Here is a 12,716-nt window from a genome sequence, read left to right on the forward strand (position 1 = left end):
TTCTTCTAGGGTGACATCTATTTCATCAAAATTTCTTAGTTCTTTAAAAGTCTTCATGGCAGTTTCATCGTGTTGTGATTCATCATCACCCATCATGTTTATTTTCTTCTTTTCTTTGAATTATTTCATTTTCATTTTTATCCAAAAGTCTTTAGACTTAGGTGTTTTGATGAATTCATCATCTTCTATAGATTTCAAGGAAATAAAAATCATTTCATCCTCCTCATCTCTCGGTGGCACATTCCCCTTAGTCTGAGCCCCTTTCCCATATGTATCCTCTTCATATATAGGGGATGATCCTTGTAACTGATCAACTCCCTCTCCATATTTTAAAGGTCTTAAGACACTAAAGGATTCATCAGTTTCATCTGCTCCTTCAGTATCATCATATGAGACTAAAGGCACTGGATCATCCTTTTTTTGCCTCTTTGGTAGGGGTGGACTAGGTGAGGGTTCCTGGACAGAAATGGCATCTAGAGCATCAACAATTACAACCCCTTTGGGATTTCTCATGGGAAATTCATCCTTTTTGGGTGAGAGATCTTCACCAACTGACTTTCTATATAACCTCTTAAAATTATCAATATACAAATCAATTCTTTTGAGGACATTAGGTTCCTTAGCAAAAAATCTAAGGAAGCTTGGGTCCCTCTTTCTTTCCTCCTTTTTGATAACATCCTCATCTAACAAGACTTCATGGGTGATAGCTAGGCTAGTTAACAATTTTATTTTAACATGATTAGTGTGACACTCAGGGTCACATAACCTTTTGTTGCCTAGTTTCAAAGGATAATTTATTTTTATGTATCCCTGTAGTTCTTCAAGCACATCTGACCCAATGGAGTATTCTGCACATTTAGCAACATGGGGCAAAAATTTCCTCTTTCTTTGTCCCTCCATGACCTCCTTCTCCATCCACATCATTTTTTACATAAATCCTAGACCTAATGCCACTATATGCCACTATATGCCCCATGACTCAAAATCGTAGACCTAATGCCACTATATGCCCCTATTCCAAGCAAACCCACTCTAGAGAGTCCCATTCCAAATCCATTTTCCTCATGCTAAAATAAGGACTCCTTCCATGAATCCCCCATACATATCTAAAGTCCAACCCCATGTCAAGAGGATAATCCAAAGTACAAAGAAATAACTTTTGAAACAAATCAAGATCAAGATCCCTAAGCTTTTTCATTTCATCCAATAATTTTTTTAAAATATCTCATTTTCCTTGATGATACCACCATCCCTTTTTATTTCATCCAAAATGACCCCCTTCTATTTTAAGAGAAAAACATCCTTCCATATCGCATTGATAATCCACTCCCTAAGCAAGATCAAGATATCCCTTTCATCCTTTCCAACGATCCCATTGAAAGTCAAGAAAAAAGAACCCTTAAGATAGAATTTGATGTTCCTCCTCCTTGTCAAGATCAAAACATCCCTTCATCTCCATTTCATAATTCTCCATATCCCTTTCAAGATCCCATTGTTCCTTCTAATCCCCCTCATAATCTAGATCCATCTCAAGATCCTATCATGCCTTCTAATATACCTCATTATCCCATCACTTATACCCAAGTTGTTTAGGAACCCCCTACATATCAAATGGCTTCCTCAACTTTCGTCCAACCCGGTTTAATCCATGAGCCTATCATTTCTTCCATTCCATATCCTCCCTCAAAATGGACTTGCATCTTATTTTAAAGGCGACAAATATCCAATTGATAAAATTATTTGTCAAAGCATGCATTATCAAGGCAGAGGGTTAGGCCTACATGAACAAGGAATTTTAGAAACCCTCGATATCAGATCAAATCCTAATGGTCATGTCCTCAGTTACATATATTACTCCAAAGAAATTTGTAGCCCTACTAAATCCCACATCCCTCTAGTCTAAATCCAAACATGCATATAGCCCTTCACCCCTTCCATCCATTTTAGGTCCTTATATCCCTTCATCACCTATTCAAGATCAACAAAGGTACACATATTTGAGAACCTTTCAGATATCCAAAATACCTCCATATTATTCATCATCCACCCATGAGTCATATTGCTCGTCCAAGCAATTTGGATGCCAAGCATAAAACCCATAAGTCTAGCAATCCACATACATTGAAGGATCAACATGTCCCATCTAATTGACATGCAAAACAAACAAAAAAATATGATCTAAGAAAAAAAGAAATATCCAAAAGGCCACAAAGGCCCATTGAGAAAAAGAAAGAAAATTCAAAAGCCATTTGGGTTCCTAAGTCACTTGTAGAAGCAATGCATTCCAAGGAACTACGAAAGAAAGAAAAGTCAAAAACCATGTGGGTCCCCAAGTGGCTCCTCAAAGCATAGCATCTTAAAGAAAAATCAAAGTTGGTAGCCAAAATTGCTATCCCTCTATCTAATCATCTCCCACCTTTCAAATATATTTTGGGTCCTTATGTCCCAAAATCCATATCCACTCCTCCATTTCAATTATAAAATCCAAAATTTTCTTCACCTCCATCACTCCGCTAGCCCTCAAGGCGTGTGCTAATGTTTCTCTTTCCCCCATTCCCATCCATTCAAAAAAAAGTCTTCCTACACTCCCTCCATTATCCAGCACCTATTTTCCACGCTTTCATCCCTCCTATCCAATTCTTTGCATAAATCCTTACCCTAGTTTCATTAAATCATCCATCTCATCTCCTTATCTATCATCTTACCAATGTCTTTGAGCATACCTTAAGTAGCAATGGTTTATTGCAACACATGTTTCAAGGTTTCCATCCAAAGAACAAGATGCTTGAGCCCTCCATCTCCTAACATGCATCCATTATCTTCAAAAAATAGTCAAAAATACAAAAGAGAAAATAAATAAATAAAAATGTAAAAAAAAATCATCCACTAGTAAAAACCTAGCAAACAGGCACTTTGGGCAAGTACCATGATGAAAACCTAACAAATAGGTGTCATGTGTAATCCATCGTCCTCTTCTGCTCTACACTTGGGGGAAATATCTATCCACATCATCCTACCCACCAAATCCTCCATCATCCCTCATCCTTAATTATCCACCATCCTATCATCATCCATCATCCCTCATCCTCCATTATCCACCATCCTATCATCATCCTTTTTCCCTTTTTCCATCTTTAATCTTGACAAGGGTAAGGATCTTCATAAGTATCATGCATTCTATCTACTTTAATGTATCCACACATTTTAGTCCATATCCCTTATCTTATCCATTTCTTTATTGCATCATTCATTATCACATTTGATCTTCCTTATCTTATATGTATCCTATCTCCATCCATACTACCAAATCCATCCTTGATCTTGATCAAAATTAAGGACAAAAATAAAAAATGCAAAAACATGATTTTGAAAACCTCTTGACATGTCCCTTCATGTGCACCACATGTCATTCAATGCACCATATCATTTCCTTACATTGTTAAATCCCTTAGTTTGGATAAACATGTTATCCCATTGCGAGATAGTCATTGAAAACCTAATAAGCTTTGATTCCATAATAATCTACTTCCATCTTTCACATGTTCATCTCCATCTCAATAGTTCATTTATCCATTCATAATATTTCTTTCCTTGCTAGACAATCAAAACAAACAAATATATCTTGCTTGTAATCAGAAAAATCCCTAAAAATCAAATAAACTCCTTTAAAAAATCCTAAAAATTAAATAAATCTTGAAGAAAGAACAAAAACATTTAAATAATGTCTTGAAGAAAGCACAAAAAATCAAATAACCTAAAAAACCTAAAAATTGAAAACATTCAAAAATCCAAAAACAATCATTTAATTTCATCAATAAATTATCCCTAGTAAAGATAGACATTTGAGTAGACACAAATAGAAAATAAGTAAAAACATTGCACTTAACAAATCACACAACTATATACAAATTATTTAATAATGTTAGCAATTAGACAAATCAAAGTTGTCATGTCAATCAATCAAACATTATCATTCCTCTATCAACTATAATCTATCTTATATACGGTGTTCTATACTCGAAACTAGATTGTGTCCATCTTAAACAGGGTACTTCATTCCTAAAACTAGACATCATGGTCATCCTATCAAACATAAACTATCAACTTTGACAACAAAACTAGAATAGATTCACTTGGTCTAGTGAGTCTTACTTTTCATTGATTTATCTTTGATCAAGTTCCTATGCCTCAATGATATCCACAAGTGATGAGAGAGGTCAGGATAGTTCATTGTCTTTTGTTTTTGTCTTTTATTTGTGGGGTATTTTAATATTCTAGGGCAAGTATGTCTTAGGTGACTATATTGGTGTGTTCACTTTGTTATTGTCACACATACCTTGACCTTTAACATACTATTGTTTTAGGATGGATTGAAGCTTTTATTGTCTACAATGTGTATGTTTTCTACAAAAGGGATCACATTATCACTTTGGTTTTATTTGTCATGGTGCAATGTATTCATTTTTAATATTAAATAAAGCTCTATAAAGATAAAGTGCACTTATGAAAGCAAGGTTTCATCATTACTAATTGTTCTCCATTTAATTTTTGCCTCTTACTAACACTTCTTCAGTCAGTCCTCTTAGCCTTGTGCTCTAGTACACAAACTGTAAAGCTGGGACCCATACAGGTTGCTTGTTTGATCTTTGATATCACTTTTGTTCATTTTTTTTGAATCGTGCCATTATTTTCAACACATCTGCCTCTTTTTCCAAGTTTTTGCATAATTTTTCAAATGGGCACCCTTGTAACTTGTTATGGCTAGGGCAACTTTTAATAAAAAAAATTCTTGATTTTTCTTTGAAACAATGCTCTAAATCGCATTGTCTCAAAGAGGGGCCAAATGTAGACACTAAAAATTGGTTGTCGCCTATGGTTACACCTTTTATTAGCATGTCTTCTTGTCAGTTGTTTGGTCTTTATCATTCGTTGACATTGTGTCTCTCTCGTTAATTAAATAATATTGATTATTTAATTAATTATTAATTATATTTTCCAATTTGATCATTTTTTTTTATCATTTTTTGTCAATTTGTCCTCGATCACTCTTTTCATCTACGTGATTAAATAATTTTGTCAATTATTTAATCATTTTATCATCTTAGAATTTAACTATCCAAGCAAATAATTATTTAATTATTTCACCCCCTATCCTAATGTTCCTTCTTTATAAATAAATATTTTAATTTATTTATTTCTCTTTTATCTTTCACACAATTAAATAAATTTATTTTATATAATTACCTAATTAACTAACATGTGAAGGAATTAATAAATAATATTTATTAATTCACTCTACTTATCTAATTTTCATGCTAATTTGTCTCCACTTCTAACTCTTCTATCTTCCACTTTCCTCTCCACTTTCCACTCCCACTTGCTAATTTATCTTCCCACTTAACTCTTCTCTCTTTCCATTTTAACTTCTCTCTTTCCATTTTAACTCCTCTCTTTCTCCAATCAACTTATTCATCAGTCATCACTACTCTTTTGGTCCACTTTCAAATGGCATATTTTGTTGAAAATAAATATTTCCAATATTTATTCTCATTTAACTCTATCTCATTTCTATTTTTTCCTCCACTTCAAAATGCAATTTCATATTTTTTCTTAGTTAACAACTCCTCTCATTTAATCTTGTCCGTTCATCACTTCTAGTCCCAAATCAATCTTAAGCATCCAATCAATCCCAATTTATCTATAAATTGGACTCTTATTTCTCATTCTTGCAACCATATTGATTCTTAGATTAGATAAATTGGACTCTTATTTCTCATTCTTGCAACCATATTGATTCTTAGATTATCCTCGCGATCATGTTGTCAAATTGCCTTTTCTTTATCACATTTGTGCACTCATCTACTTGAGAGCAACATCAATTGAAGCACCACCAAAAGAGTGCTATGAATTTCGTTTTATTTTGAATTTGGTTTTGTTCATTTCATTATGCATTTCATTTTCATAGCTTTATTGGTCGGATTAGATTAATTTTACATGATATTTATGATATTTAGCTTTCATGGTTAACTTTTCATATCATGTTTGTTTCATCCCCTTTCTAAATGACAAAATTCATTAAATATTTACTTCTTTATTTCCTCTTTTAATTTTTTATTTTAATCCACCCATTAGTTGAGGTATTGAATACTTCCTCAAATGAACCTTCATTTTCACTATTAATAGGGAAAGACTCAGAATTAGATTAAACACACATTTCTCCAAACTCCATATTAAGAATGTTACCTATTTCAATAATAATAGAGGTTTCACTTTTTAAATCCTATGTAGTAATCTCTTCAAGAGACATCCTTTGCTCAGACTTGTCTTTGATTAGATATCATCTATCTGTTATCTTTTACCTGCATATGTCACTTCTTATTTGTCTTTTCTCAATTTTGTTATCAATTTGAGAATCTTTACTAGTAACCATGTCAGGTCCTAGCACATTATTAAATTTTCTGGAGCTGGTAATAACTAAAGGTGTTATAGTAGGGTTAAACTGTACATTTAGAATGTATTTAAAGAGTTCTTAAAACAGGTAGTGTCACCCTTGCATTTAATATTTTTGTTATTATCATGAATTTTCAACCATCGTATTCCTCTAATTGCTCGTGTACAAGGGTAGCACATTGGCAGCGATATCTTGTCCATACCTATCATTGGGCATGTCAACCACATCAGCACAAGGATTAGAATAATTTTTACTATCTTCTTCATTTTCGGTTTGGTCACCGACATAATTATTACACAAATTAATTTTTAGCTTTTGACATAATATTTTTTAATGGAATACGCTGTTATAAAACATTAATCACGTTTTCAATAAAGCTCTTCATTATCAACTCAAGAAGATTCAATATAACAAAGAGAGACCGAATGCAATACAATGGCAAATTCATTTTGGGTTTTGTATATTATTCTTTGATCTTTGACAAATTTAGTTTAAAAATGTTAATATTCAGACATCCTTATTATCACTGATAAGGAACAATCATGGTTTCCAAACTTCGCTTCCCGCAGAGGCTGATCACTAAAAGAACAGGGCAGAATTATAAGATAAATTTAGAGAACAAACATTAGAGGTGGTAACCTCTATATCGTAGACTAACCTAACATTAAATTAGCAGGCTTCTAACAGGATATGCATCTGCATAAAAATAATAGGCTTCACTGCTATTCCTGTAGAAGTGAAGAAAGTTGAAGAAAACAGAAATTGCAACAGCACTAAAGAGATTCTTCTTTAGAACTTCTTAATCACGTTATCGAAGATCAATTGATCAAATAATGAGAGATGTATCAAGGGTCAATTGATTAAATGATCAGAGATAAAGAATGCATTGCAGAGATGTATCAAGGATCGAATGTTTAAATGATCAGAGATAAAGAATGCATTGCAGAAATGTATCAAGGATCGAATGTTTAAATGATCAGAGATGAAGAATGCATTTTTTACACAGCAAAATATTCCAAATGATCAGAGATAAAGAATGCATTGCAGAGATGTATCAAGGATCGAATGATTAAATGATCAGAGATGAAGAATGCATTTTTTACACAGCAAAATATTCCAACAAGATTGAGGAAACCTCAATTATCTTTGCACAATCAGAATTATTATTTATATACAACAATCCCCCCATAGTATTTTCAAAATCATAAATGAATATGGGTTCTTATTCTTTTCCGGCTCAAACTTTTTGTATCTCTTTGCTTAAAGCAGGAGTTATGGTGGTCGAGAGATTTCTGATAGTTCTTTGCATAAACATCTGCCCAAACTATGTTATATCTGGTACGACAATCGACCCATTCATCATGCTTTTGCTGAAGTCGTTTTACAATTACTGGTAAACAAAGATCTGGCGTTTCACGTAACAGATCCATTATATTAAGCCCAAAATCACCATACAAGAGCTCAATACACCTTAAATTCATAGCTGCAATGGCCAAACGTTGACATATTACTCGTCACAATTACCAACAACTAAGCTAAATATCCAACTTGTGACTCTAATTGTAACAACTCTTAAAGGAAGCTACCTGTCAGGTGGTCTTCAATTCTGAAATCAGCATTTGTCTGACTTGTGTTGTCATGTATCTTTTCCAGTAACTCATGTATACGCTTAATTGCAGCTTCTGAATTCTTTATCACCATGTCCAACTCAAATCTGGCAATTCACAATTTGACAATGGTAAATACAAAATAATAAACATATATGCTATCTTTAGAAATAGAAAGCATCTAACACCAAATGATAAGCTCTAACCCACTGTATGTAGTGTGCTTGGATTGTTTCTTAGTACTCTAGACAACTCATGATTTTCCACAGAATAACACATTACCAATCCTAAAAAGTACTCCTATATGTAACTATAAGATGAACTTCAGTTTATGTAGTACCTGTCATCCTCACAAATGAAAATGGCCTCCTCATAGGGGTTGATTTGCTTTTGTTTTCGGTAATCCTCTGTACCAGATGCTACTGATACACAGATATCATTCAATACCTCTGCTGCAAGACCAGTTGAACAGCTGGCAATGGGTTTCACGAACTGCAACATAATGAAATTAATGTTGATTCTTCAGTCTAACATTAAACAAAAATAACAACCAAACATCTCTAAATTATGAAATGAACTAAAAAAGAAACCATATCTAGGCAGGCCAGTAGATAGCTTGAGAAGAAATGCTCAAAGGAATTGCATTTACAATAAGGATTTCCAATACACAATAGTGGCTTATATTGCAACTGAAGAGTTTCCATTAAAAAAATAGAGATTTTCCTTACATTCTGTGGTAGCAAACGGTAACTAGGAGTACATTGCTCCAAATGAGAAAGGTCCATCTCTGACATGGGTTGGTATGTGATTTTCCCATTGTTTGAATCTGGGAAAGCATTGTCATCCAAGATTGCTCTTGATTTTTTATGTTGATCTTTGTGTCCATCTATATCTTCTTCACTGTCTTCTTCTTTCTTTCTCTCATTTTCTATAACCACCACTTTTGATTTACGATGTGGATCTTTGTGTCTGTCTTTGTCCTCTTCCCTGTCTTTTTCTTCCTTTCTCTCATTTTCTATAACCACCACTTTTGATTTATGATGTGGATCTGTGTGTCTGTCTTTGTCTTCTTCCCTGTCGTTTTCTTCCTTTCTCTCATTTTCTTTATTTTCTTCACAGCCTGTTTCTTTCGTTCTCTCATTTTCCTTCTCCAGCACCACATCGAAATTCCTGTATTTTTCCTTTTCCTTCTCCATGTTATCATGCTTTGTACATTCTTCCTCTCCTGAGTCAGAACCTCTATTAGTTTGACACAGTAAAGAGAAGATAGGTAACGGCCAAAAATATTTTCAAAGACCAGCTAATTTAAACCCTAAGGAAATAGAAAACAAGCAAATTTATTCTTTCTTTTCTTGTGCAGCATAAATTTCTTCTGTAAGGGTTTAAATGATGACTGCAGTTAGAAGCAGCACAGAGCAATTGTTTAAGTAATCAGAACAAAACAGAAACCTCACTTGAACTGAAGGCATTATGCATATTCAAACAATCAGATACTTTAACAAGATAGTTATCAAATATTTAAAAAATAAATAAATGAATTTAAGGCTGAAATTAAGGCCATTTCGTTGAACTCAAACATCTGAAATTCTTACCATCTTTCCCAGTTGTACTTTGAGAAATAATCTCATTGAATTCATCCACAACTTCTGGACATTTCCCAAGAATGGAAACTGCCTACGAAATTTTGAAACGGTTTGGCATTAATTTATTTTTCATCAATAACTAATTCATCAATAACCAAAAGCAGTTGATACAAGCTATATTAATAAAAGAAAGAGAAACTATGTCTGTGTAACATACCAGACACTGCAAATGCTCTGAGTTGATTACTTTTGTGTTGTACATATTGATGCATTTCATTATTTCTCGATATGCAACGTTTCCAATAGTTGCTTTTACTTTCTCAAAAAAGTCCAAACGCTGTTGATTATTGTCTATCAAATTCCTTCTACCATGAGAATGCTGATCCATAACATATAATTCACTCTCCATATTATGTGGAGGCCTTTTTTCACCCCTATCTTCTTCTTCCTTCCTCTGCCAACCTTCTTTGAGTTCCTTCTCTTTCTCTCCCTTCTTAGGGTGCTCATTCACTATAGCATCAGATGTTCCTTCCACATCTTTCTCCAAAGCAAATTGAAAGCTTTGAGGGCAATTATTATTTAAAGTTAAATATTTTTGTCCTTGCTGCAAGACCAGATAACTGAACAATAAGCAAAATTTAAAAACTAGAAAAATTTAAATCTCACAGGGATGGAAAAGCAGCCAAAGACATCACAAATTGTAACACAACTCACTCACCTTGCCTATGTCTTCTCTTTGTGAATCTTTAACACAAGTCAATATAAGATCTGAACTTGTGGAGGAAGGTAGAAAATACGCGAATTCATCAACAAGATCTTGATGATCACAAAATAGCGATTTCACCTGAGAAAACCGGATTAAATTTAATTCTCTGCAAAGAAATTGTAGCTTTAAGAATATGGAAAAGCGGAGTCATAAACCTCTAGAATATCTTTAATTTATACCTCTGTATGTATATCATTGATCTTCACGTTTCCCTTCATATACCCAGTAAGCATCTCAAAGAATCCCTTGCGTATATATTCTTCATTTTCGAAGCGCGTCTATTATGAGAAATCAACATTTATCCAGCGCTTATATACCAATTCATCATTTCTAGAACAAATCTAAACATTTCAAAACAAGAAATGCATATAACATGTAGCTTTCAAATGTAAATATTTTTTAATACAATTAAAGACAACGAAATTTCTATATGCGGACAATTTGTTCTTTATCATTATTTCCAGTCGTGCCCTATAATCTATTATCCAAATGAATAAACAAGAGAGAAAAGAAATCATATTCGGAATTACCTTAACCTTTCGAATATATATCACGGCTTCCTCAAGCTGAACTTGGTGTTTCTTGCGTATAAAGTCTTTGAGAGGAAATAAGATTTCAAAGCCTCTTGGAAGGAACTTATTAAAACTTAAAAGAAGTTTATGGCCCTTAAACAACTTTTTCAATCTGGTAATAACCCCAATCGTATCACATCTGCAAATTAACCAAAAATGACGATTCAAAGAGCGTAAAATTCATTATCAATTAGATCCTTGGATGCACAAAATCATGTATTCATTATACTAAATAAAGATTTGAAATGATTACATACGTCTTTGACCTAAAATCATTGAGGATTTGAATAAACCCTGCATATTTTCCTCTGTCATTCTTGAAATGCTCTTTTACTAAAATCAGATACGATTGTGCTTCGACTATTTCTAACGGTAAACGCAGATCTTCATCACAACCTTCAGCGAACCTAATACTGATATTAACGCAGCACAAATCACAATAAACAGTCAGAAATCTCATTCAGATTAACCATGGAGTCCCCATGCTTAGAAAAATATTTTCATATTAACTTACCGTTTTGATCTCCGACTGTCTGATTTTTCCTTTTCCTTTTCCGCTGCTCTCTTCATTATCCTAAGACGATAAAGAAAATTCTATAATTTTCTTCCTTGAATTCAGAAATCACAATCCAAACCCGCAAAAGCAGTATTCACGCTGCAAAGAAATTGAGCAGGTAATTTGGCAACGAACTCTGGAAAAATCTGCGACGATCGCATCCTTAGGCAAAATCCCATTGAAATCACAATTTAATACAGAGCGATTTCAAAAATCTGCGACGATCGCATCCTTAGGCAAAATCCCATTCAAATCACAATTTAATACAGAGCGATTTCTTTCTTTTATATCTTATATTTTTCTCCCGCAGGAATAAGAAACGCGCAATCGAGTAAGTTTTGATTGGGTTTTAAACGTCGTCCTTTGGGTTTGTGCCTTCTCTTCCCTTCCCTTCATATTCGTTTGTCCACGTAAGCTAATAATTAATCTACTTTGCATTTTTCAAGAGTTTACGCGGGAATGCTCAATTGAGCTATTGCAATTTTAGAGGACAAAAAGCCTTAAAACTAGGGTGAAATTTAGCAGTGACACGTGGCCCTTCTTACGATTTAGTTGGGAAGGCAAATGAGACATTCTTGGTCCTTGCTATTCTTTGTTCACTAAAATCTTTCTCTCATTTATTTATTTTATGCCTTTTAAAAAAATTTGGATGTTCCTTGAGAAATAATCAATGTAATAAAAAAATTAAATTTGCAATCTAGAACTTTTGTTTCTTATGAAGAAATATTAGTGCTGGCTATTCTTTGTTGATTATAAGAATGGAGCTACTAAAGTTTCTTATGAAGAAATATTAGTGCTTGTATGAAAAATATTCTAGAAGTTTTGGATACTAAAATTTCTCTAGAGATTTTTTTGGTTTCGGATTTAATAATGTATGTGAATAGTTAGAGCAATTTAATCTTATATGTTAGTTTGTACAATAAGATCTATTTGAAAGCATGCAAGAAGCTAGTTGGTGTTTTATCAAATACAAGAAAAATGTGGTCACAGTATCATGATTTACGTCATACATGTAAATAGAGCAACCTTTTTTATCCACAAAAAATTGAGAATGCAAGGGATATTATTGAACGAAATTTAGTAATGGATATTTGATTTAGTTTTGTTTCCTAAGGGAAGAAAGATTAATTGATGTGCATGTAGATCTTTTGAACCAAGTATGCAATAGATAAAAATGTTAA

General features: G+C 33.3%; 1 protein-coding gene across 1 annotated transcript; it reads right to left on the bottom strand.

Moving 5' to 3' along the window:
- Positions 1-7,551: 7,551 nt before the first annotated feature.
- Positions 7,552-11,876, bottom strand: LOC131040430 (paired amphipathic helix protein Sin3-like 6). Its single transcript, XM_057973332.2, has 11 exons — positions 11,494-11,876; positions 11,237-11,392; positions 10,938-11,118; positions 10,587-10,685; positions 10,360-10,485; positions 9,859-10,245; positions 9,651-9,732; positions 8,787-9,283; positions 8,399-8,550; positions 8,038-8,165; positions 7,552-7,934 (listed from the first exon to the last, which is right to left on the bottom strand). Exons 1-11 carry the CDS (start codon positions 11,547-11,549, stop codon positions 7,654-7,656), a joined length of 2,145 nt encoding a protein of 714 aa, XP_057829315.2. The 5' UTR covers positions 11,550-11,876; the 3' UTR covers positions 7,552-7,653.
- Between the last annotated feature and the right edge of the window lie 840 nt (positions 11,877-12,716).

The sequence above is a fragment of the Cryptomeria japonica genome, chromosome 10 (genome assembly GCF_030272615.1).
Source record: "Cryptomeria japonica chromosome 10, Sugi_1.0, whole genome shotgun sequence".
Lineage (NCBI taxonomy): Eukaryota > Viridiplantae > Streptophyta > Pinopsida > Cupressales > Cupressaceae > Cryptomeria > Cryptomeria japonica.